This window comes from Salvia splendens, chromosome 8, assembly GCF_004379255.2.
Source record: "Salvia splendens isolate huo1 chromosome 8, SspV2, whole genome shotgun sequence".
Lineage (NCBI taxonomy): Eukaryota > Viridiplantae > Streptophyta > Magnoliopsida > Lamiales > Lamiaceae > Salvia > Salvia splendens.
Window position 1 is genome coordinate 29,214,605 of NC_056039.1, and position 27,217 is coordinate 29,241,821.

At 36.5% G+C, this 27,217-nt stretch overlaps 2 protein-coding genes across 5 annotated transcripts; one reads left to right on the top strand and one right to left on the bottom strand.

The window, feature by feature from the left end:
* Positions 1-3,690: 3,690 nt before the first annotated feature.
* LOC121743431 (uncharacterized GPI-anchored protein At1g61900-like) lies at positions 3,691-8,843 on the top strand. Of its 2 annotated transcripts, none has more exons than XM_042136745.1 (8): positions 3,691-4,202; positions 5,299-5,469; positions 5,562-6,167; positions 6,974-7,219; positions 7,345-7,356; positions 7,910-8,053; positions 8,140-8,184; positions 8,412-8,843. In XM_042136745.1, the coding sequence occupies exons 1-8, from the start codon at positions 4,139-4,141 to the stop codon at positions 8,483-8,485; spliced, it is 1,362 nt and encodes a 453-aa protein (XP_041992679.1). In that variant the 5' UTR covers positions 3,691-4,138; the 3' UTR covers positions 8,486-8,843. The 2 variants fall into 2 exon arrangements, with proteins under 2 accessions (XP_041992679.1, XP_041992678.1); XM_042136744.1 differs by having other exon boundaries at positions 3,695-4,202; positions 8,137-8,184.
* Positions 8,844-9,544: 701 nt separating this feature from the next.
* On the bottom strand, positions 9,545-15,774 carry LOC121743430 (heat shock 70 kDa protein 16-like). 3 transcript variants are annotated; one of them, XM_042136742.1, is made up of 11 exons: positions 15,640-15,774; positions 14,104-15,344; positions 13,444-13,656; positions 12,539-12,634; positions 12,332-12,439; positions 11,648-11,848; positions 11,010-11,156; positions 10,808-10,936; positions 10,573-10,703; positions 9,994-10,186; positions 9,545-9,913 (listed from the first exon to the last, which is right to left on the bottom strand). In XM_042136742.1, exons 2-10 carry the CDS (start codon positions 15,277-15,279, stop codon positions 10,105-10,107), a joined length of 2,283 nt encoding a protein of 760 aa, XP_041992676.1. In that variant the 5' UTR covers positions 15,280-15,344; positions 15,640-15,774; the 3' UTR covers positions 9,545-9,913; positions 9,994-10,104. The 3 variants fall into 3 exon arrangements, with proteins under 3 accessions (XP_041992676.1, XP_041992677.1, XP_041992675.1); XM_042136743.1 differs by lacking the exon at positions 15,640-15,774 and adding an exon at positions 15,482-15,605 and having other exon boundaries at positions 11,648-11,809; XM_042136741.1 differs by lacking the exon at positions 15,640-15,774 and adding an exon at positions 15,482-15,603.
* Between the last annotated feature and the right edge of the window lie 11,443 nt (positions 15,775-27,217).

The window sequence follows — 27,217 nt, forward strand, 5'->3', positions numbered from 1 at the left end:
TGAAGGAAAAATCATGACATTTTTCTGTTTAATTGAGGCCTGCTCCACTGATGCTATATCTGTTTGGGAAAGTGATAATTCTCTAGTTATTTACTAGTACAGATTTTGACATTTTCTGTTGTTTGCAGTTGTGTGCTCACGTTAAGGCACTCGGTAGTGACCACCCAACCCAACGCGTTTTTTTTACTACCCTTTTCATACACTTTTCTTGTCAATGCCAACTAATCCAACGCAACTCCTTCCCCTACATAAATCATTTGCCCTATGATACAATCATATGGAGTATTTATTTGTTGTAATTAATTTCAGGCCATACACAATTTCAGTGTAAATGCTTTTTATGTGAATTCAACTTTTATAAACATATATGCATACACAGACAAACAAACGGTAGGAGTCGCAGCCCATGGATTTTTTTTTACTTTTAACATTATAGAATTGTATTTCGTCCCACAATGAGGGAAAACCACACAAAAATTGAAAAAGAAGTTGAACTTGTGTTTTTATTGGAAGGAGATGGATGATATAATTATAGAGACAGGAGCAAGTGGAACGAAGGTGGGTGCATGTCAACATATAAAATATTTGAATTTAATTTTGAAGTTTGAAATAAGCAAAAATAATAAAGGGTGGATACCTTTTTCAAGAAAGGGATACACGGATTTAATGGCTTCACCATTGCTTTGCCTTCGTTTCCTCCTCCCAATGTAGTAAGGTGAGGTCCACTTCCATAAACAACAAGCTTCTTTGCAACACAACATTCACCTTCAACACAATCACCAATTAAATATTCACTGCTATTCAACTACGACAAATTTTAATCAATAGGATTGTCGATTATGAACCAACTACTATTAAAATACTACTCCATCATATCAATAAACAGCAGGTGCAATTTGTAAAGAAAAATCGCACTATGATAATAGTACTGAATATATTCTTAGCTAGCTATATGTATGTATCCACAAATTTAGTAAAGTAGTTTGTGTATAAAATGATTGAACTTTTAAAGGGAGGCATATATTTAATCGTTGATTTAACTAAATAAAAGATCATTAATGATGGAAATGATTTGTATAAAATATAAAGAAGAAATAACTTGTGTAAATCGTATCGTCGATTGAAGAATGAAGCAGTTCGGGAAAAAAGAACCGAAGGGATCAGTCCGACGAGGGACTTCAAACCTCAAATTAATCATTAATCGGTCCAAAGAGAGAAAATGCAAAATCTTATTGTGTAATTAAGTATGAAAATGTTCATTTTACATTAAAAGGAAGGAAATATATATTTTGAGGGCAAAATTGTAACTGTACTTGAGGGAACCCAAGTTAGTTTAATCATCTTACATGCCTCATGCGTGACCAGCTCTGCCCAACCATCTACATAAGAGTCAAAAAACTCCATTAAATTCAACATTTGAAATTGTTACCGACTCCATGCTAGCCCCAACCCTTTGTTGTAGGGTTATATTAACTTTCGTTACCTGTCATCTATCGTTAGCAATGATGATTGTACCGCTTTTGTCTTCCAAAATCACGGCAACCATCTTTAATACGTCCAATCTTAAAAGTTGTGTTTTCTGTATCTGTCGTTATGCTAGACAAACCCCTTTGTCTTAGAGAGGGACAAGTTGTTAGTGATCAAATTAGCAATTTCGATCGAGTGTGTTGATATTAGAAATTGTTTAGGTCTGTTCCACATCCCATTTGTCTTCAAATTTCTAGTTCTTATTCATCGTAGTATTTTGTTTTATCAGTTGGCAATATGCAGAGATATTGTTGAGTGGATGATTGCATTTTACAGATATTTAACTTAAAAAATAAATGGAAAAACAAATTGTGGGGCGACTGGCGAGGTTCCCCCACCAAATTAAATAGCGCATGCACTCATTGTATTGTACTCTCTCCGTCCCACATAATTTGACCCAGTTTTCCATTTTGGATCGTCCCACATAATTTGACTCATTTCACTTTTACCATTTTAGGTAGTGGACCTCACATTCCACTAACTCATTCCTACTCACATTTAATTATAAAACTAATATATAAAAGTATGACCCACGTTCCACTAATTTTTTCAACTCATTTTTCATTACATTTCTTAAAACCCGTGCCCGGTCAAAGTGTCCCAAATTATGTGGGACGGAGGGAGTATCATTCTCTGTCTGTTGTGAGTTTCACAGTAACCAAATTTGTGAATGTCCCAATAACGGAGACAGCACCTAGCACTTGCTTCGGAGATGCGGACCCTAATCACCAGCCTAATAAACTTTATAGTTCTACCGTGTTTTTAATAGGGCCAGCCCAAACATTTGGGCCTCACATTATTTAATAATAATTCACCTGCAATTCACACTCCTATTTTTTACTTTCATCATTCCCTTTTTTCTCCTCATTCTATTGCATCAAATGATACACTATAGTCCAAAATTAAAATCTGTGTCATTTATTGTTTAAGGCCCAGTTTAGTAGTTGAGTTGGGATTTACTCTGTTAGTTAACAAATGAGATGAATTATTTAGTTTTATGTGAATAATTAAAAATGATTTCGTTTTTAATATATTAGATAAATAAAATAAACATTTAAACTCTATATTAGTTTGTATCTAAGTTTGAATTGTAATTATACCAAAATACTTTTATTAAATCTCAATCAAAATGGAAAGGTGAAAAAATTAAGGCAATAAGATAATTTAAATTAATTATCATGATTTAATTTTTGATGTAGATTAAATAACTCACCTACTTGATGTGTTTATTTTAACACATCAAAACATAGAATATAAGGTGGACCGAAAAACTAACACGGACCAAAATATAATTTATTACCATACAACAAGTAAAACTTGGAGAAAACATTATTATCCTATCGAAACATACCTTCCAAACTGAACATAAAAAATAGAGGTTGTCAGATTCCAAATTAAATAATTTCACGCCATACATGTTAATGCAATGGCAATAATCAATTATTTGAATAAGTTGTGAAAGAGCAGTTATAAACATTATACTACTAGGCCCAACTTATCCATTATTTTGGGCCATCTAACACTTGCAAAAACAAGTACATTCAAATAATTGAGTAGTCAAATAAACTTCATATTCAAACCATGCAGTCTTGACGAGTAAATATATTAACTATGGCATTAAATTCAGGAAGATGGACGAATGTTTACGTTTTTTATTTGCTGGTTATTTGTTCTAAATTTCCCAATAATTTCATGATTCGGTGCCCTGTTTGCTAGTGCAAACTGCAACACTTATAAGGGAGTAATTTGTTTGATTTTCTTCAAGAATTAAAATTGAAATCAGTTTCTATAACTTTCAATCTCTTAAAAATGATGTCTTTAATCTGCATTTCCACAATGTTAATCTTCCTATAACATAGGAGAAGTGGCATTTAAGTAAGATTATGAACACTCCATGGCTGCGCCACCCCTCTCTTTTCGCTGAGCAGCCGCTGAGAATGTTGGGAAAGGAAGAGTTTTTGTAAGATAAGTATTATCCACAGATCTGAAAAAAAAATTCATTCCGACTTTGGAATTAAATTAAGAAAAATACTGCAAGAATGAAATTCGGATGAGTATAATACTGAAGGACACACATTTTCCAGCCTGTGTTTGATAATTAAAGACGAAAATTTTAGAAATAGAAAAGAAAATTAAGTCACCGAAAAAAAATGATTTACAAGTCTGAAAGCAGAGCATAGAAAGTCATAAAGGAGGCGAGAGAATGCGGTCCTCACGTGCCCGGCATGTGACCCATCAAAGCGTGCGAATTAAGAGGGGCAGCTGAGCTCCATGGCCTTTAATGCTTCATGCTTTCCACCCGCTTTGGGTGGTTGTTCTATATAGGTAATCACGGTTATTTTCAACTGAGACTCGGTAGTGGGGCCTCGCCCTCTTCACAATTTTTATGTACAGGTATCGTTGTTGATTGCTGCCCCTTGTCCCCACTCACTTATGGCTGCCCCAGCTCTCTTCCAAACCCTTCCCTGAACTCCATCTCTGCTCTACCTTTACCTTCAAGTCTGGTTCTTCCTCATAAAACACTAAATTCTCACTTTTATTTTATTTTTCCTAATTTTTTTGGGGTGCATTGCTCGCCAATTTTGTTGAATTGAGTTTGGAGCAGCTCAGAATGCGGGGACGGCCGGTGCAAAGTTTGCACATTTGGGCTTCAATTGTGCTTCTGGCTCTTCTGTGTGAGAATTTCTTTTTTTTTTTTCAGTTTACTTTAAAGCTATTTTCGGCTTCTTTGTTTATTGAGTGATCTGTTAAGTTTGATCCTTTCGTTATTCTTGGAAAGTTTTTGGGTTCCCAAGAAATGAGTGAGTTGGGTTGGTTTGTGATCTGAATGCGGTTTGAGGATGTAAGTATATTTCCAAAAATGGTTGGGTTAATTGGCGGTTTTGTCTTTGTATTTTTGGTTTCCTGTATTGGTTATCTCAATTTCTTGAACTCTGGTGAAGTTTACGGGAATGGCATTCAACTCCTTCGATATGTGTAATACTTCAAAATTTTAACTTATTTAAATAAATACTCCCCACCTCATCATCTGTGGCTGTTATGTGTTTGAAAATGTGACTGGAATGTTTTCAGTGAAAACTGTTTGGGTTTAGAATTGGGGATTCCGTGCTCTTCCCTTTTTTAGCGCATGATTACCAACATTCTCACGATAGTAGTCTCACGAGAATTAGATATTAGTCATTACCATTGGAAAATTCTGGAGAAATTATGTTTCTTATGGACTCCCACTCTTGTATTCACCACCGCAAAAGATTAAGCATGAAAGGTGATGATTGTTAAGTCCGGATAAATAGAATTTCAATTCATGTTTGACCATTTAAGCTAAGCTAATGAATACATTCAAAAGATTTAGCATGAAAGGTGATTGTCAAGTCTAGTGCAGTTCTCACGAGTCTCAGTTTTGTGCAGTAGTATAGTCATCTCAACATATTATCTGTAAAACCACCCGGGAGTGATTAATGATTTTTTAATATAGGAGATATCAGATTCAACTATGTCAAAATTGTCATAATTTATCAGCAATCTACATTCCTACACTTTGATGAAGCAGTGAAATATAGCTTAGTTGTTATTAACAAATTCTGCAGATATGATCTTTCTAACATTATATTGCATTTTCTTGTGTTTATTAAGACAGTTAAGGAAAGATTGTAACTGAATTAGATAAAGTAAAATAATGATTAAATCATACTTGACCTTATGTGCTTATAATGATTTGCATGATGTTAACATCTCAGTATGGTTTATACTGGGAACTTGCTGCATATACAGGTATACATGAATCATCTGGAAACTCTTTGGGTAATTCTGCTCTGGCAGAAAGAAGGGCAGATTTACCTTTACCCCAAATTTCCCCAACTGCTGCTCCTCAGCCGTTTCTTCCTCTTCTGGCTCCATCCCCATTAACACCATTCACAAATAGCACAATCCCCAAATTATCCGGTTTGTCTCTCTCACCTTCTATATTCCAAAAAATATACATTAATTTTCATGTTGTTTCACTTTTGTACTAATTTAAATTTAAATCTATACAGGAATTTTTGTGCTGAACTTTACGTCACTATCAAATATGATGATGGTGACATCAACTGATTGTATGGCTGCATTTGCACCAGTTTTGGCTAACGTAGTGTGCTGTCCTCAAGTTGAGGCTACGTTGGTGATTCTCATTGGCCAATCTAGTAAATATACCAATACACTAGCTTTAAATGGAACACTTGCTGCACATTGCCTTTCAGATTTTCAACAGATTTTGGTGGGTCAGGGAGCCAATGATAGTTTATCTAAGATTTGCTCGATTCATTCATCAAATCTTACTGGAGGTTCTTGCCCTGTTAGTGACGTTTCTGAGTTTGAGAGCACTGTAGAAACATCTAACCTTCTAGCTGCCTGTGGGAAGATTAATTCTGTGAATGAATGCTGCGAGCAAGTTTGTCAGAATGCCATTCTTGATGCTGCTAGGAAACTTGCCCAAAAAGCTTACTGTCTTCTAGCCCTAGATGATTCTCATGTGCTGTCTGATCACACAACTAGGATTAATGACTGCAAAAGTATTGTACTGCGATGGCTTGGAAGTAAACTCGAGCCTTCTCGTGCAAAGGAAGTTCTTCGAGGAATATCTAATTGCAGAATTAACAAAGGTAAATTTGAGCAATGCATGATATTATTTATTTGTAGCAATTTACTTCAGATGTTGGATCTCTATTTATTTCAAGATTACATTGCTTTCAAAATATTTTCTATACACACTCACACTCCATGCATGGCTAAATTGATGTTGGAAACGGATTATTAAATAATAATCCCCCCATTGTTTCTAATAATCTAATCCCCACATGAAAGAAAGAGAGCTGCCCCAAAGTTCTATGAGACTATGACTATGATTTGTCTGTACTTTTTTCTATCCGCTAACTCTTTTCAGACTCTCAATCCCTCGTAATATATCTGTTGTTCAGTCTATTCATCATTAAAGTGATAACCATTTTCCTGTAACAGTTAGGATTCTTCCTTTACTCTTTAGGCCCTTGTAGAAATTTTCATAGTGTTGGTTAGATTTTTTTTATTTGCTCCTTCTGAAAAAGTACCCGTTCATTTATATGTTCTGGATGCATCCCATTTTCCTAGTCAAGACATGCAACTGAAAAAGATAGTCAGATTTCTTGATTGTAAAGAAATTTATTATTAGGCCCATAGTTTAGTTTCCAGTATCTTCAACCTCTTTATAAATGTTATTCTTCTAGATTCAAATGACAGCAGATGTCTCTTCATTGTCGACTTTAATAACTGGAGCCTTTAGTCCTTTTACTTAGTCTTGGAAGTGGAGAAGCTTTTCTACACTACTTTTGCCCCACATTTTATTAATTGATTAATTAAATGTCGAAGAAGAACTTCTCATATACATTAATTAAAAGTTAACGCCGCTTCTCCTCTTACATTGCTACTGCAGGATGTCCTCTGAATTTTCCAAACATGAGTCATGTCATAGAAGGGTGTGGTGCTGGAAAGAGTAATCAAACAGCTTGTTGCAGTTCACTTGAGAGCTACGTCTCTCACCTGCAAAGGCAGAGCTTTGTCACAAATTTGCAAGCTTTAAATTGTGCTGCATCACTTGGAGTAAGATTACGGAAAGCAAACATTACCAAGAATGTCTACAGCCAGTGTCATATTAGCCTCAAAGACTTCTCCCTCCAAGGTTATTTTGGTCTCCCTGCTACTTAAATATCATTACAACATAAATATAGAACTGCTCCTAATGCTGCAAAATTTGTTGTTTTGTCATGCTGGTCTGCTTGGGCATTAATCACATCACTTCTGCAGTTGGTGTTCAGGGTAAATTTCTAACCTTTACTTTCTTAATTTCATTATTGTGATCACTATAACCAACTTGATAGGTTTGGTTGTGTTTTTCAATACCTTTTTTTGAAGAATTGATGCCCGATTTCGAAGTGCATATAAAACCTTGGCTATTTAGAATGCATTCTCTTTGGTTGTAAATTGATCATGAGATACTCTATTTCTTGTCAATCAAAGATAAATTTACCAACAAAGATAATTTACAACCACAGAGAACGCACCCTTGGAAACAGATGCTTTATAGGGCTTGTTGCACTCGGAGCTGAGAAGTTTTGGAATTTTTTTTTTGTTAGTTTTATATCAAATTCATATATGCAATACCTGACAATGCACAAGAAATTGTTATACACAATTTGAAACCTTGCTAATAGAGTTGATATAGCTCCTAATGGATCCCCCTTCATGGCTTCTAGGTTCTTAATTGGCAACCTGAAATCCGACTGAATAAAGATGTTCTTATGCTTTTCATATTTTTACAGTTTTTTAATTGATTATAATCTCACTTGATATCAATTTTGTCTTTGAGTAGAATCTGGATGCCTCCTCCCCAGCTTGCCATCAGATGTAATATTTGACCAGTCTGCAGGGGTCAGCTTCGTCTGTGATTTGAATGACAACATTCCAGCCCCTTGGCCTGCAACCACACAGTTACCAGCTTCATCGTGCAACAAAAGTACGTTTGCTAATTCACCTAGTGGGATACTTAAAGATGTTTCTGTTCAGAACTACTCACAAAACTTATTTTATTTCTTACAGCAGCTGTCAAAATTCCTGCCCTTCCTGCAGTGGCTTCTGGGCAAAGTAGTAAGTCCACTCTGTGCGCTACAATTATTCTACTTCTTACTTTTGATACTGCATTTTGCCATTCTTAAAAAAGTTTCATGTTGCATATTATAATGATCACCTTCCTCGTAGAACTTGGTAGTTCAATAGTTTCTTGTCAAGACAAGAGGGTAAAACTTAGGAACTTTATTCACCTTTGATTCTATTTTTGCTAAAGCTGTTGCTGACACGAAAATTTATCATATCAGATTTTCAGCAGAAGGCCGCAAATTATATACTACCATCTTTGATGGCCTTCGTTGCCATCTTGATTGTGGTGTAGGTCCTACTAAAACAAGTTGTGGTTATATATTTGATGTGCTCAATCTGAACCAAAGAGGTGAAAGCAAAAAACGCTCAAACTGAAGCCAAGGAAGTGCAGCTCCAGCTAGGTTCTGACCAACCCTCAGTCGAAAATTGACTCAAGAGGTTAAATTTCTTACAGTTAGCATTTATATATCTTATGTGCTGTGCTAGTCTAATAAATTTTATTTGTAAAGAAGCTCTCGAAAGGATGGCCAAGTTCTTCTTGATTGCAATGCCTACCGTGTATATATCAGTTGGGAATTAATTTTGTTGCCATACATGTTGCCTCATTCATTGATTTTTTCTACTTCAAGGAAGTTATTATTCGTTTTCAATTACCATAGTCATACAATGTTTACACTTCAGCTTATTTATCTCATGATTGCATTGGTATTCTTGTTGTCTTCTTCCCAGCAGAATAGACTTACTTTTCTAAATATTTGAAGCTTAAGCAACTTCATCACTGCCTTCACTTCATAGTTTTTACTGAGTTTCATCCTGGATGAGTTATCTACCCTACCAAACACGCGTGTGTACAGAGTATTAATTAACCAATGCCATGAATGACAAGTTGACAACTGATAAAACACGATGAATTGAAACAGCATTTTTTTAGTTTGACCATATGACATAAGACTCATGTTAACTTATTTTTTCAATTTGTGAGGAAATAATACTAGTAATTTACGTAGTTTTTGTCACATTATCATTTCCCTCAATTTCTACATTAGACCACCACAGCTCGTACAACCCCATGCCTCTTCACATATCTCTATGCGAACAATTTTTCCATTAATTAACACATAAATAACAAAATTAACTCATCAAAAATCATAAAAGTTAACAAGTCTTAATATTATTTAATATTCGTAGATTAAATCATTCATCATATGATTGATTTTTCAGGTGTCGTTCAATATCAAATTACATAGAAACCTATATTTTCTATGCATGAACACGAAACTACACAGTTGGTACAACTATAACAGTAGTTCAATTTCACACAACACTAATGAATATGACAAAGACAAGTCGCTAAAAAAATGCAAAACAATTCATTGCCACAGAATGTGCTTCAAAAACGATTCTTGACATTTAAGACTCGAGTTAAACTGAGATTCAATTCAACACACTTGAAGCAATCATGTGTAAGAAGTGACAAACAAGGGTCAAGGAACCATGTGAAGCCTAGTGCTTTTACCCATTGTTCATTCAATATCACCAAAAGAAAGAGGACAGCTTAACAACCTTTAATATTACACTTGCCTATAAAAACGCCACACCATTATATTATTCACTCCTTATAGAAAGTAGCACTCTTGATGAAAAATATGGCAAACTGATCTATCTCACTTAAAGTGGACCTTAACTATGTCAACTGTGTTGAAGATTCAGCAAACAGCTTCTGCAAATCACAGAAATAGCCATCAGTAGCTTTAGGTTTGCCATCACATCGCAAGAGAGAGAAAGAGAGAAGAAACTCACAGATTTTGGGTGACAAGGATGGCTGACCATGCAAAAACACCATAAATCCACATAACAGCTTTCCTGGACTAGGTTTCGTAGAATCAAAGAGTCCTGTTCAAATGCACATCGTCAATCAACTTCCATATCATCCCGTTTACCTCTCACGTCTGATTCTCGGTCATGCTTGGATTCTGTCACATGTTTGCACATCCTGAAAACACATTTTCTCAGTTAAATGACTGGCATTAAGATCAAATCAAAGCAAATCAATTCCTACATATTCCCCTAGTTTTTGAACAGAATGCCATATATGATGCTGAAGATCATTTTACAAGAAAATAACGAAGAGAAATAGTTACAGCCTAAAGACAATCGAAGGAGGCTTATAATATGAGACAACGTTATCCAGAGAGTTGGAATTCCCCTTTATGTACTTTCGTGATGATTGCAGACTTAATTTACGCCTATTCAGTCAAAGAGCGTCAAATTCGAGGCAGGTGGAAAATACGAGAAACATATTAAAGTCCATGTATGAGTAGCCATATATAAACAGGCCTGAACTATTTGTTTCAGTGACTATAGGAGTTCCAGACATACGCATGCAGAGCATCAGCTTTTCTCGAGATTTCACTCGACCAAAATACTGGATCTGCATTCTTAGGAAGTAAGTCTTGCTGCTGTTTTTTCTCTTGGAGCCACAGCTCTGCTTTATTGCATTCCCTAATAACCTTCAAAAAGATCAAAGTGAAGATAATAGTGATTTTTTCAGAATTAGACAGACATAGTATCATAAACAATCAAATCCAAATGATTTTATGTTAAAGGGACGTACTGCATCCCTTGCACTTGGTGAAAGTGATCCTACAGCCACCCGAAACTCCTCAATGCAGTTCAATAGGTTTCTAGTGGCCTGTTCCCTGGCTGCTTCATCTTTGTATCGATTTTCAATCGGATCCACAATCTGATTAAATACTGAGAATAATAAATAAATAGTGACAACAAAGTTGAAAAGATAATAAAAAAACTCAACAAACCTTTTTCAAATCCTGTAACCTTTCAGTGTAAACATTTTCTGACTCATCATCTCCATCTCCGTAAATCCAGTCTTCAGTTTGTTGCAAGTTACTGGAAATTTCGTCTTTTTCGAAATCAGTGGCAAAGCTCCGGTATGTATCTAAAAGCTGTTAACATAATAATATTAAATAAATATTATGAGACATCCAAAAAGGATAATAGTACGGACCTAGAACATATTCAAAGATGAAACACATAATTAAGAATCTCGTGCAAGAGTACTGCATCCATGACAATTAACCAATTAAAGACAATCAAATGTCAACACACTACAGTCCCCTATAAAAGGTGGACATCAGCAGTCATTCTTACGTGCAGGAAAGTATTTAGCATTTGACCTTCAATCAAATGGATATCATTTTTTTCGAATTATGGACCGTCTACTTTCAAGTTCACAGTAAGTTACGGAGCCCTATTAGCATTCACCATTATTCAAGTTCACAGTAAGTTACAGAGATAAACACCAAAGTCTATGCTGCTTGCACTATTTCTCATAAAATTTAATACTAATTGAACATTGTCATGATAGCTGAATCAATAAGAACCCCAGTAACATATAAGAGTATAAAGCAACATACAAAGAAAAGCACGTCTGCACCTTATTTCGCGTTTCATATACATACGCCTCCAGTGCATTTTTTTTCTCTTTGGTCCTTTCCATATTTATATCTTGCTGGGTAAACTGTAGCTCTTTCTCTTGAGCTCGGCAGAGCTCATCAGGTGCCATCCCACCATATATATTCTCATCCACCAATATGTTCTGTCGTCTGACAGCCATTAGCCGTCTCATCTCATGACCCTATAATAGGGGAAACCATAATATTTTGACAATCATTTATTCATTTTAGCTTTAGAATTTGAAGAAAATAATAAGTTTCACTTGATTAATCATGTGAACACTCATCATGCCCAAATTTTGCAGTACTTCAAAGAATCCTTTTTTTTTACCATACTACAATCAACTCCAATGTATTCATCAGTCATTACTACATCATTAGAATTTAGAGCAACAGATGAAATGATTTTATCATTTTTATAGAGAAAATTTGGAAATTCATGTTTCAAGGGTAATCCAAAAACAGAGCAGTTAAAGAGAACAACAAAAGAGACAAATGGTAATACCGTATGCCTGATGAAGCATTATACCACATATATCAAAGGAGTCATTACTTGTAATCCATGTCATATATACTATAGAAGTATTCAAAAAATTTATCACGTGGAGAAGACTATCATGTCATTCAGCCTAAGAGTCATTTAATAGGTGTTTAATCGGACTTACAAGAGGACCATTTGATTTCTTAGATGACTCGGAATTGCTAGGCTCAACATTTGAATGGGTATCAATGCTGTTGTGTCCAGAAGAATCGTCCACATGATCACCTACCAGCTGCATAGAGATGTATAGTGTTCTATAAAACATGGCACCACACTATCAAGGCTCCTAATACGAAATTTCTAGTAAAAATACACACAGGCACACACTTACAGATGCAGAATCTATAGAGACAACTCCATGCAGATTTAGCTCAAATTTGACTTTTATCTTTGTCTTCTCTTCATTGGGAACTCTGAATGGCCCAATCTGCGTAATAGATATCATCAGATAAAGAGTATCAAGATATTCTGATCAGAGACATTGATAAAAGAAAGGAAGAACCTCAAACCTAGAAAGCAGACAAAAAAATATGTGAACAACACGAACCTCTAAATCTAAAAAGCAGACTAAAATTGTGCACAGCCCGATCTCTAAACCTACCATCTTCAAGTCTCTTAGTATATAATAGGCTATTGGCTTTAAGTACTTTAAGTTCAAATGCTTCACCATATAAGCAACTAGTTAAGAATTTAAGGGCTCCCCTTCCTGACTCTTTCCTTAAGGTTCCAGTTTCCAAGTCCCTCTGATTAAGAGAATTTCCCATCAAGTTGCACTAGTACATAGTGCAGGTGACTAAGCTAGAAACCAGATACCGTGGCAGAAACCAAAGTCAAGGTTCAAGCAATCAAGCATTGTATTGTATTCAGGTGTAATTTTTCTAACATGGATCATCACTATACTGTCACTAAAGTATATTGACTATTTTCTAATGATTTACCCATGATCCAACAAAAAGTATGTCCAACTTATTATATCATGCCAGCATTAATTCTGAACTCAAATGCAACACATCCATCATAAACAACCAAATCTCCCAAAAATATACCATAAACTATAGTAGCTTTCATATTGCAAGAATAAAAATTAAACATTCCACTCTTCAGTAGACAGCTTGAAAGTCAACTTAAAAATCACCCCCCGTCCCTTCTCTCTCTCTCTCTCTCTCTCTCTCTCTCGTTTAGTATTCCAAACAAGTTGGTTGTTTTGAGTAGTTGAATAAGTTAATAGAGTTATACCTTATAAGAGCTGATTCCTGTTGAGACACCAGAAGGCAACTCATTGTGATTTGCATAGTAAGCTTCCATGTGAAATATATCATTTCTGTACAATGTAAGAACTTTTGTACTTGGAAAAGGATTGCCTTTTGGAAACAACACTCCGTCAGCTACGGAGCGGATTGGCCCTTCATCTGATGCAAATGCAATTGAGAAAGGAAAGCAGTCCTCTACCTGCAAATAAGGGGCAGATATTTAGAGTCCTGTGAGTGACTAGGAGAACATTAGCTTTCATGATCTCTACAGGGGCTCTACTCTCTAATCAAGACTAGAAGGCTTGCGAGTGCGAGATGAATACAATTTCAAGTAAGGCAACACATATTTTTCTTTTAATTTTCTGCATATGGTTTTTTCTCTCTTTTCGGTAAGCTGGTTTGCAGGTAATATTATTGGGTGAGGTCTGTATGGGCACAGGACAGAGTGGTAGGATGCTAACCTGGGTCCAGTTTCCTATTTTTTAATTCATTGGTTACTGTAAGACCACTGTTCTGGAAAATCATCATAAAGTGAGCTGAGCAACTATTGGGATCTGATGCATACATACATATTATCAAAACAATAATTAAATTTCAGATCAAAGGCGAAATATAAGATGCAAGTGAATAGCCGCATAAAACAAACCTCATACTCTCTCACTCGGAATATGGGGCCTAACATTGCACATTGAAGGGCACAGCCACGAGCGACACACTCACTTGCATTCAGAGTCCTACCAGCCTCCTTTCTAAAAAGTGAATTTATAATCTTTGTAATGGCAGGTATCCGAGAACCTGACCCAACAAGCTCAACTGTGTGAATCTTATCAACACTTAAACCTGATTCTAGCAAAGCCTTTTGACATGGAATACTAATCCTTTCCAGCAATGGAGCAGCCAAATTCTCAAACTCATCTCTTTTGATGTATCCTTTGACGTCTTTTTCATCCATCAAGCACTCAATACTCAGCGGTGCCTCTGGGTTAGCACTCAAAACTTTTTTCAATTTCTCACAAGCTGCTCTCAGCCTAATAGAAGCCCGGGTACTAGAATAAACATCAATATTGTATTGTTCCCTAAACATGGCTGCAAAATGTTTAACCAGAACTTCATCAAAGTCCCTTCCTCCTAAGTTGCTGTCAAATGCATGGGATAGTACCTTCATATGGCCAGGCTCAAATGATACAACAGCAACTTGTGTATCACTATGACCAACATCTACGAACACAACATTTGCTGGACCCCTGTCTGGAAACTCTGATTTGTATATACCATAACCCAGTCCAACAGCAGTACAGTCATGCATCAGCCTTACTGGACTCAACCCTGCAATCTGTGCAGCATGCAAATATGCACGTCTCTGCAAAGCCGTGAAGTAACATGGTATACCGATCACACAGTTGGAAATCTGCATCTCAAGATTTTTCTCTGCAATCTGCTTTAGGTGGGCAAGCAGCATTGCCAAAATCTGTACAGGGGTAAAAGTGTGTCTTTCATTCAAGTATTGCAGGTGAATCAGGATTCCTCCATCAGGTCCTTCCGATGTCTCAAACGGGAGCAATCTTAGGTCATCCTGCACAGAAGGCTCACTATAATTCAGACCAATTAACCTCTTGACCTGAGATACAGTCGACTTGGGATTCATAGTTGCAGATGCAGCCCCAGCAGAGCCCAAAAACCTCTGCTTCTCGCCAAACGAAACCACTGCTGGATTTTCCCGTTTTGACTCATCATTCAACAAGACATCAATTCCTCGTTGCTTAGCTACTGCTATAACAAGGTTCTCATTTCCGATGTCAAACCCCACTAAACTCATTTCCATATTATAGCAACCTTAACTTGTGGCCAACTACATGGAATTCCAGACCAAAATCACAGGTTCAAATCCTACAGCCAAATACCAGCGACACATAATATTCAGACCTCATGATGCAAAATAAATCCAATTATTCACACAGCATTTTTCATCATGTATATCAATTTCATATTCATTGAAATGAATTCTAAAAACTGTTGCAACATACTTCTTACAATTAGCAGCATTAGCCAAACATCTGCACATGGTAAAGTAATCCGTACAAGTAAAAAAGGGATGATAATTGTGTGTATATAAATACGTGGCCCAAACAAGCGAATGTGGTTGCGAAAATTAAAGTTGGGAGGATTGAGAAATGAAACATACCTCTGCTACGACAGACGGAAAGATACAATCAGAAACCCTAAAACTTGAGGAGAAGACGGATGATTGAAAAAATACCCTTAATTTCTTGCAAGTCCACGAATGAATTTCTTGATAATCAATGGCGAAGAATATTTCGTTAGATACTTTGCTTATATTTATATATATACCTTTAAATGTTATTTCCCTTAGAGCATCCGCAGCTATGATCGCTGGGACGGACGGCGTCCGTGCCGCTGGAGCAGCAATGCGCTGTCCGCCTCTGCGCTCTCGCTCCTGGCACAGCGCTGCCTGATGCATCGAGCTCGTTTGTGCCGCTGAGCGGGCGACGTGGCGTGTTTCTATTCACCCGTGTTTCTATTCACCAACGGATTATGTGTTGGATTTTCCTTTTTTTTTTTTTAAATAAAAAATAATACCAAAAATTAAACAAAATATATTTTCAGATTCCCAAAAATATAGGGTTTTATTACCGTTTTTTTTATTTTTTATAATTATTTAAAATCCCAAAATCATTTATTAATACACACATTCATCATCCATTTTTCACATCAAAACATCTCTCATTCATATTTTTTCATACAACTCATCTACATCTTCCTCTCTCACTCAAACCCTCTCTAAAAAATTCAAAAATGGATTTCACCGATATCCTTGCGGAAGCGGAGCGCGAAGAACAAGAATACTATAAACAATATCATGCCGCCTATGAAGCCTATGTCGCCGCCACTACCCCCCGCCCCTCATCCTCGACCAACTAGATCAATTCGCCGCTCCATCCTTCGTGACCGGGAGGGAGCCAACGAAAGGCTCGTTGCCGACTATTTTTCCGACCAGCCATGGTTTCCGGAAGATTACTTTCGGCGCCGTTTTCGCATGTCAAAACGGTTGTTTATGCGTATTGTCAACACATTGTCCGCCCGTGTTGAATACTTTCAATCACATAGAGACGCAACCGGACGCCAAAGTCTCTCGGCGTTGTAGAAGTGTACTTGTGCCATCCGACAACTTGTTACTAGGCAAACAGATGACCTCTTCGACGAGTATTTGCATGTGGGTGAGTCAACTGGAATCCTATGCCTCAAAATTTTTTGCGACGTCGTTCGTTCTACTTTCGATGAGGAATTCCTTCGGGCACCCATCACCAATGATTGTCAACGGTTGCTTCATTTTCACGAAACAGTCCACGGTTTTCCCGGTATGCTTGGCAGCATTGACTGCATGCATTGGAAGTGGAAGAATTGCCCGACTGCTTGGAGGGGGCAATACTTAAGCGGTCACAAAGGCGGCTGCCCAACGCTTATCCTTGAAGCGGTCGCCGACTACCGCCTATGGATTTGACATGCATATTTCGGTGTTGCCGGATCCAACAACGACTTGAACGTGTTCTATCCTTCACCACTCTTCAATGATGTTTTGAATGGTGTAGCACCGGCGATCGACTTCACCGTCAACGGAAATGCATACCACATGGGTTACTATCTCGCCGATGGTATCTACCCAAGGTGGTCGACTTTCGTGAAGACGTTTAGCAATCTGCAAGACCCGAGACGGGTTCTTTTTGCGCAGCGTCAAGAGTCTGCTCGGAAAGACGTCGAAAGAGTTTTTGGGGTCCTTCAAGCCCGATTCAACATTGTGAAGGCTCCGTCTCGGCTGTGGTACGTTAAGAATATCGCCGACATCAAGTACACGTGTATTATCTTGCACAACATGATTATAGCTGACGAAGGACTGAGGGCGGTTAACTTTTACGACGAGGATGGAGCCGGAAGCTCAACCGCGAGGTCTCCCCCAAGCCGAGGTGTGCATACGACGGTGGGCGAGAGGATCGAAACAAGACACACAATGCGCGATACCAGAACCCACATTGAGCTACAAAAAGACCTAATCAAACACATTTGAGCGAAATTCGGCCACGAGTAGTGGATTTTTAAATTTTAATTTTTAATTTTTTTGTAATTTTTAATTTTTTTGTAATTTGTAATAGTATTCCGGGTATTTTTAATGCATTTTAATATTGTAGAAATGTTTTTATTTAAATTGAATAATAGAATGGTGGGACCCTTGAGCATGTCATTGCGAAAGAGCATGGATGTGGGTGTTGTGCTCTTGGGGAAGAGCATGAAGTAAAAAATTAATAAAAGTGATTTCGAGTCCACATCCGTGCTCTTTGGCAAGTGCACGGATGTGGATGCTCTTTGTTTCCTAAAAATATTACTCCGTATCTGGATAGTTGAAAGGAAAAGTTGAAAAGTCGAATTTTACTATCATAAAAATTTTATGGATACTATTTTTTATATTTTATACTACTCCATTTGACTACGATAATTTATGCATCTCCGATCATTTCCATTCAACGAGAAAAAAATGAAGCACCTCGCTTATAGTGGGTTGGAGAGAGTAATTTATTTTCTCCCAAGTTTACTCACTTATCTCTCCTATTATGATTTATCTTTATTTATTCCATTCAACACAATTTTCTGATCTCTATATTCAAAAAATGGCTAAATTAAGTTAGGGCACACAATTTTCTGATCTCTATATTCAAAAAATGGCTAAATTAAGTTAGGGCTGAGGGAGTAATAAGAGTAATAAGAGTGTCGAACTATATGAATGTGTATAATTGTTTAACTAAAAATAATAAAATTAGATTCTATATATTGAGATGAATGAGCTGCAAACTGAAAACATTACTCTTATCATGTTTTCATATATCATAATTATGATTTCAATCCATTCAATTCATTACTCTTATCATGTTTTCATATATCTTAATTATGATTTCAATCCATCCAATGGCTGCAAAGACTGAATTTCACTTTGTACTTCAAACGTTATATGCACTTTAGGAATTATAGAATTACTAGAAGCTAAACACAAGCCTTAATCGGTAGATTAACAAGCATACGCAAGCATAGTGTTAAAAAAATCTACATCATGAACACCGATAAAACATCCTCATAAAATCATACATCAAATTAAAGATCCTATATATGGAAGCGTAGTAATAGAATATCTACCATAAATTATATAAATATCTACAAGCTTGACCTATTTTGACGATAAACCTATTCCGTAATAAGCCTAGTGATTAAATATCTACCGAAGCTTAGTAATCAAATATTTACAAGCATAAAATGGAGACCAAACATATTGATTGCTTCCTATCCAAACGTAGTTACATGGAGTACATGTATTATGCACTGATTATCTAAACATAAAACTGGTCTCTAACTAATAAGCATAAAATCAAATTTGCATGCTTACATAGAAAAACACACAATAGTTGAAAGATAAAGTTCATTAATCACATTAAAGTTTTATTCTCAAAATAAATATGGACTTTAATATTTTATATTAATTCTAAAATAATATAAATGTATATGCATTATTAATACTCCCTCTGCCCCACAAGTGTATGATACACTTTTGATTGAGCACGAATTTTAATGCTTAAGTGGTAAAGTGAAAGATAGATAAAAAGTAAAAGTAACTAATTAGTTTTGTTAGTGGATAATGAGTCCTACATTATTAAAAATATATATTTTTAAAGAGTTGTTACTGGGAGGAGGAGAGAATACTACCATAAGTTACAAACGAGTGAAGCTATATACTTAAATGTACAATAGAAAACAAATCGGCCCATTTGTGAAAAAACAAAATCCCATTTACTATAATAAAACAACATCATATGTGCTTTAGCCCACCATAGCTCAAATATTTATATTTAATACTAATATAAAGCCCAAAAACCAAGTAGCAGCAGCCCTAAACCCATCACCCCAACCCAGATTCGAAAATCGACAGAAGAGTGTAAAACATGAAAGGATGACGGATCCAGATTTACAGATAGGCATAAGAGTCAGCGGTTGTGATTCATGAATTCAAAGAAAAAAAATTGCAAAACCATGTGGCATGTGGAATATAGTTGTTAAAACTCTTAATTCTTGTCCCACATCGACTTGATGATTATCCTAGCTCCTCTATATAAGTGTGGATAACTCTCCCCCTTATGAGGCCTTTTAAGGTGTGGGTGGGTGTCTCATTTCTAATATGGTATTAGAGCGGGTCCAAGTCGATGATGGATTTTATTTCTTTATGTCTTCTCTTGCCTACCCACGTGATGGAAGTCCGATGTGTTATTCCGGCCCACACGTGAGGGGCGTGTTAAAACTCTTAATTCTTATCAAAGAACAATATCTAACTGAATTTGTAATTTTACATACATATTGTTACTTAATCATTACTCCCTCTATCCATTATCAATTGTTTCAATGCAAGCAGAATTGGTTAATGGAAAGGGGGTTCACTTTTATTACTTTATTTATGCAATATGATGTCTCGTTTTAATTCGATACGATTTTTTATAAATATGGATAGAAATTGGATAGAAAAAATCAACGTGATGAAGGTTTTATAACTTTTATATACTCCATTTAGTTTATGATAGAGATGAGTGTAATAATTTACTGAACTATGAGATTCACTTATCGGAAATAGAAAGTAAATTAAACCTAATTTTAGTTACAAAGGAAGTGAAATTGCAAAATGAGAGTTTACCACGTACGAATGAAAATAGTAGTATTACTTTTATAATTATATGTGAGTGAAGAGAGTTACTGGAACATGATACATACTTAATAAATATAATACAAATAAACTAAAATATATAATGACGAATATTTCATAGTGACAAAATGAGATAGTAAATGGCTGGCAAAACAAATACTACATGCCACATGGCATATTTTATTGCATTCACAACAACCCTGCTTTTGTGTATAACTAAACACTTAAATTCGAACCGGATGTATCTATTTGCATTTTGAATCGAGATTGTTTATATATTAATGGGGTGTTCGGTTGGCAAGATTAAATCTCATGATTAAATATATATTATGTTTGGTTTATAAGATTGAACCCTTCAATTTAATCCTAGATGGATAGTCTCATGATAATTAGTCATAGCCTCCCCCCTCCAACTAAAATAATCTCACAACTTAATCCTAGATGGATAGTCTAATGATATTAATCATGGCAACCGAACGCCACCTAACAATATTCGCGTAGCACTTGCTGTTACTGACTCTTTGAATTTTGATATTACATATTTGATTTGTAAAATGAAATGATTTAGAATTTTAGATGATATCCCAATCTACTAACTCAACCCCATCAACTTGGTCCCACTATAAGCCCAACAATGACCCGTTGCATTTTTGTAGTGGAAATGAATTGAGTTTCAACCTTTAAGAGTAACGAAGTATGCCGAATTAGATTAAACATTAAACAATTATTAAAAAGAAAAACCTTTGAGAGCATGGAACAAGCAGCGAGGCACACGACATTGTCTAAATATGTTAGGACTTAGGCCGGCCAAATATTAGGAAGATATTTTAGGGTGCGTTTGGAACACAGAATTGGAATTCAAATTCTATAGAACTGAATTGGATGGAATTGAATTTTAATTCAATTTTAAATTCTATGTTTGGTAAAATGTGAATTCGAAGAATTTATGCACACACACTATACACAAAATTCGCACTCACTCACACTTTACACAAAATACACATACTATATATACACACACACAAAATACACACTTCACACACTGCACACACGCTATACACAAAATACACACACTGCACACAATATACATGCACTACACATATTTTACAAAAATACACACTACACACATTCCACACACATTATATCAAATACACACATTCCACACACTACACATATTTTACAAAAAATGCATGTAGTGTGTGAAATGTGTGTAGTGTGTTAAGTGTGTGTAGTGTGTGAAATGCGTGCAGTGTGTGAAGTGTGTGCATTGTGTGAAATGTGTGTAGTGTGTGAAATGTGTGAAGTGTGAGAAAATGTGTGTAGTGTGTGAAATGTGTGTAGTGTGTAAAATGTGTGTAAAATGTGTGAAATATGTGTAGTGTGTGAAATATCTGTAATGTCTGCTATGTGTGAAATGTGTGACGTGTGTGACGTGTGTGAAATATGTGAAGTGTGCGAAGTGTGTGAAATGTGTGTAGTGTGTGAAATATGTGTGGTGTGTGAAATGTGTGTGGTGTGTGAAATGTGTGTAGTGGATATATAGTGAATATATCTAATTTTATGATTATATGAAATTCTAATTTTCTACTTTGGATAAGGAATTCATTTGGATAAGGAATTCAAATTGTGGAATTGAAAGATTTGGAATTGCAATGCAATTTCAAATCCAAGCATTTTTGTGATACCAAACAATGGAATTGGAATTGCAGACTTCAATTACAATTCCAATTCCAATTCCAATTCCAATTCCAATTCCATAGCTCCAATTCCATGTTCCCTACCCTTAATTTTTTGAAAAGCCATCGTGGACATTCCCCAAAATTCCAAAGAGTCAGCCATACCTCGTGACATGCCCAGCATATACCTTAATTTTAGGCCTACTTTGAAAATTTGCAGCTGTTAAATGAATTAATGTAAACATATAGAGATCATTAATGTAAACACATAGAGATCATTGAAGACAATTCAATCTTTTTTTTAATTTCATAGTTATGAGATAAGAATACTAAAAGGCACTCATATTTGATATAGTAGTAATTATAAATAGCCGATGTGGACGTTGGTCATGTAAATGGATTTTGTGTGTTGTGCTACTAGAAATTAATTTACCGAATACTATCAAGCTTTGAACGAGATTGATCATGACACTGCGCGCATAAGTTGGGTAAGCATGATATATGAATTCGACCGATTCATACCATGCTCCCCCAACTTGGGAAGTGACGATAGCGGTCACACGCATTCAAATTAAATAACTTAATTAATTGAAATTATCATAACTCATAAAATTTTCATGCAGTGTAGGATAAATGATTGATGATTTGTGCACCCTCATTATAATTTTTTAGTGAAAGAGTAACATATAATATAGGTCCTTCTAAAATCCATCAAATAAATGGAATCATTCCTCACCACCGCGACATAGTCAAGAGAGATAGCAGATGAGAGTGAGAGAGATTATCGGAGAGGTCTATACAGACTGTTGAAGAGCGAGAATAAATTTTGATCTCGTAAATTATTAATAGAGAAAGACAAATAAACCGAATATGAATGAATTAGATCACGAGAGAACAAAAAAAATATCGGAGAGGGTTATAAGAGACTATTGAAGAGAATTGCTTAAATTATGGCAAACCGAGAATAAATGAGTTAGATTACAAGAAAACTACAAAAAAAGTCTTTGGTCAATGAAGTTTGCACATTTCAGAAATCTAATAAAAAACAATATCACAAGAGGTCTTTGGACAAAGACTTAATTACATTTGAGATATTTTTCTCAAACTTTTTTGCTTTTTTATTAAATTTTCGTCACTTAAAAATAGAAACTATTTTCATTTTTGGCCCATCATTTAAAATTAAAAACTTTTTATTTGAGGATTTTTTTTATGTTTAATGAAATAAGAATTCATTCTCCACTAATAATATTTCAATTCTCTCTAGTGAGTTATAACTCATTTTTCATTAATATCATTTCAATTAGTTTTTCTTTCTATAATAATGTATTTAAAAAATTTCAATTTTCATACGATAAAGATAGTAATTTTTAGTATCAAGGATTATTTTAGTCTTTATATTTAATATTATTTCTCTCGTCGATTCTCTCACCTTTTCCAATGCATATTTACTTAATTCAATTTCTATTTTTAAACAATAAAGATAATAATTTTTAGTATCAAGAATTATTTTAGTCTTTATATTTAATATTTTTTCTCTCGTCGATTCTCTCTCCTTTTCCAACGCATATATTTATTTAATTCTAATGACTGTTTTTAAACAATAAAGACAGTAGTTTTTAGTCTCAAGAATTATTTTAGTCTTTATATTTAATATTTTTTCTCTCATCCATTCTCTCTTCTTTTCCAACGCATATTTATTAAATTCTTCCTCATCCCTCTACCTTTGTGGAGGTCACTTTTAAACTAGGTTGAGAATGGAAAAAATTCTACGCAAAATTGGTCTAAATTTATCATTTATATTAATCTCACATCTCCCTCAAAATTAAGGCACGTCCTCAAATCATCCACAAACGTGAAGCCCACTGATCCAATTAATTCAACCCAAAACCTCACTAATCATCGGCTCAATTAGCGACAAGAAATATTAGTAGATCTCCTAATTACACGCAACACAACAAATTCAAAACCACTTCTTAAGCTATATATGTGTGTATATTAACTTTATACTCCATTTCAAGAAACACCAATCTGCCCCATTGCACTTATGTCTTGACAAAGTAATTGACAAAAACGGAAAAAATTAAACAAAAGTAAATTATAAAAAAAAAGTCTCAGAAAATTGTGTGAAGATTCCCGGCGACGGGATCCTGTTTAGCATGTAACAAATGCTTGCAAGATTTGAGCAGAAAGGCAATCTGCTTGTAGAAATCGGCCTTGGCAGAAAAGAAGAGTGTCGAAGTTGATGAGAAGCCCTTCTTCAACTTCTTCCCAATCTTGATCTTCAACCTGAACATCTTCACACGCAGCCACGACGGCCGCCTCCGCCCCTCCGCCTTCTGCAGGGACTTGTAGATCAAGAACTGCGCACGCCGATGCTTCACTTCCTCCACATCTTCGCTCTCCATCTTCGAGTAGGCGTATGCTCTGTTCACGCCCATTTTTTCGAGATCAAGAATTTTATGAGGAGAGGAATTTTGAGTGAGAGTTTATTTGGTCATATTTTGGAGTTTGGTGCTTGGTATTTATAGTGAAATGCAGGCTTAGGAATTACCGAATTGGAGTGATCCAAGGGAGTGTTATATATCTCTATAATAATTAATGAGTAAGAAAATGAGCTGGCCATGGGCACATCACATAGGCCAGGAAAAGATGTTGGCGTCAATTTTAATTGCAATAATTCAATTGCTTTGGTGTGCAAGGGTATGATTCTAACAATAATGTGGATAAAATAAAGGAAGTGAATAATTGACTCCTATTGCTAATTTAGAAATGGGAGTTATCAAATTTCATAATAAAATGATAGTAGCCATAAAATTTAGCAAAATAATCAGTAGAAGACTGCCCTACGTATGTGCAGTGCAAATATTAGTTGGTGAGAGCAATACTTAAGTACAGGGGGAGGGGGGTCAAAATCAGAATTACTCATTTAAAATATTAACAAATCTATAATCTCTACATTTGGGCTTATTCCTGAGGTCAGCAATCAAAAGATACTAGGGACGGAGTTATACCGAAATTTGTGATAAGTGATTAACTAAAAAAGCAATGCAATATTAATTCAGCCAAGTAACGTCATTATCTTCTACATTGTACTTAATTTGGTTATTTGTGTTAAAATTTAATTGCCAGAGTCCTTGTGACTTCTGACATCATGAGAAGGTGTCGTGTCCCCACTACTCCAAAGTCAACCAACGGAACATGTCGTATTGGCTTGGCTTCTCACCACTGTCTCTCTCTCTACACACTCACATATAGAGCCATCCATAGATTCGGCCAGGGCCCCATAAGGACGTACGTAGAGAGAGTTGAGCCCATGCCTCTTTTCCATAGTCAACTCCAATAATTTTTGGAATTACCTTAGAGCATCCGCAACGGTGGCGACGGTCGCCACCGCCGTCCGCGCCGCTGGCAAGGCGAAGGACCGCCGCCGCTGCGCTCGCGCCAGCGAGCAGCTGACGTGGCGGCACGGGATTGGGTAACGGCAGCCGTTGCCTTCAATTTTTTTTTTACTTAAAAATCGGTATTTAATTGTAAATAATGATAAAAAATAAAAATAAAATATTTTCCAAATCCAAAAAATATGGCCGTTTTTTTTCCCGTTTTTTTCTGAATTTTTTTGAATTTTTTGAAAATTTTCCCCCAAAATCATCTATAAATACACACATTCATAATCCATTTATCACATCAAATCATCTCTCATTCATAATTCTCATACAAACTATCAACACATTCATCCCTCACTCAAAACCTCAAATGGATTTCACCCATATTATGGCGGAAGCGGAGCGCGAAGAACAAGAATACTACGAACAACATCGTGCCGCTTACGAAGCATATGTCGCGGCGAATACCCCAGCTCCTCCTCCTCAACGAACTAGATCAAATCGCCGCTACATCCATCGTGACCAGGAGGGAGCCCACGAAAGGCTCGTTGCCGACTACTTTGCCGACCAGCCGCGGTTTCCGGCAGATTACTTTAGGCGCCGTTTTCGCATGTCAAAGCGCTTGTTCATGCGAATTGTCAACACATTGTCCGCACGTGTTGAATTCTTTCAAACAAGTCCAGATGCAGCCGGCCGGCAAAGTATCACGCCGTTGCAGAAGTGTACGTGTGCCATCCGACAACTCGCTACTGGGCAAACGGCCGACATCTTCGACGAGTATTTGCATATCGGTGAGTCCACTGGAATCCTTTGTCTAAAGAATTTTTGCGAGGGCGTTCGTTCAGCTTTCGGGGATGAATTCCTTCGGGCACCCAGCACCGATGATTGCCAACGGTTGCTTCGTCTTCACGAATCAGTCCATGGCTTCCCCGGAATGCTTGGCAGCATTGACTGCATGCATTGGAGGAGGAAGAATTGCCCGAATGCTTGGAGGGGGCAACACTTAAGCAGTCACAAAGGCGGCGGCCCAACACTTATCCTTGAGGCGGTCGCCGACTACCGCCTATGGATTTGGCATGCATATTTTGGCGTTGCCGGAGCCAACAACGACTTGAACGTGCTCTATTCTTCACCACTCTTCAATGATGTGATGAATGGTGTAGCACCGGCGATCGACTTCACCATCAACGGAAATACATACCACATGGGTTACTATCTCGCCGATGGTATCTACCCAAGGTGGTCGACGTTCGTGAAGATGCTCCACAACCCGCACAACCCGAGACGGGTTCTTTTTGCGCAGCGTCAAGAGTCCGCACGGAAAGACGTCGAAAGAGCCTTCGGGGTCCTTCAAGCCCGATTCAACATAGTGAAGGCCCCGGCTCGGCTGTGGTACGTGAATAATATCGCCGACATCATGTTCAGGTGTATTATCTCACACAACATGATTATAGCCGACGAAGGGCCGAGGGCGGCTAGCTTCTACGACAAGGATGAAGCCGGAAGCTCAACAGCGAGGTCTCCCCCACGCCGAGGTGAGCATACGACGGTTGGCCAGAGGATCGAGACAAGGCACACAATGCGCGATACCCGAACCCACATTCAGTTACAAGAAGACCTAATCAACCACATGTGGGCGAAATTCGGCAACGAGTAGTGTTTTTTTAATTTTTAGTATTTTAATTGTGTAATTTTTAATTTTTAGGATTTTAATTATGTCGTTTTTTATTTTATTTGTCATTTGTAATTTTATTTAGGTTTTTTTTAATGAATTTTATTATTATAGAAATGTTATTGTTTAATTGAATTTTAAATTAATTGTGCTCGTCCTTGCGGGAAGAGCACAGTTGTGGGTGTTGTGCTTTTGCCAGAGAGCAGACAGAAAAAGTGGGGCCGGGCCCACAACCGTGCCACTGGCAAGAGCACGGTTGTGGATGCTCATAATAATAATAG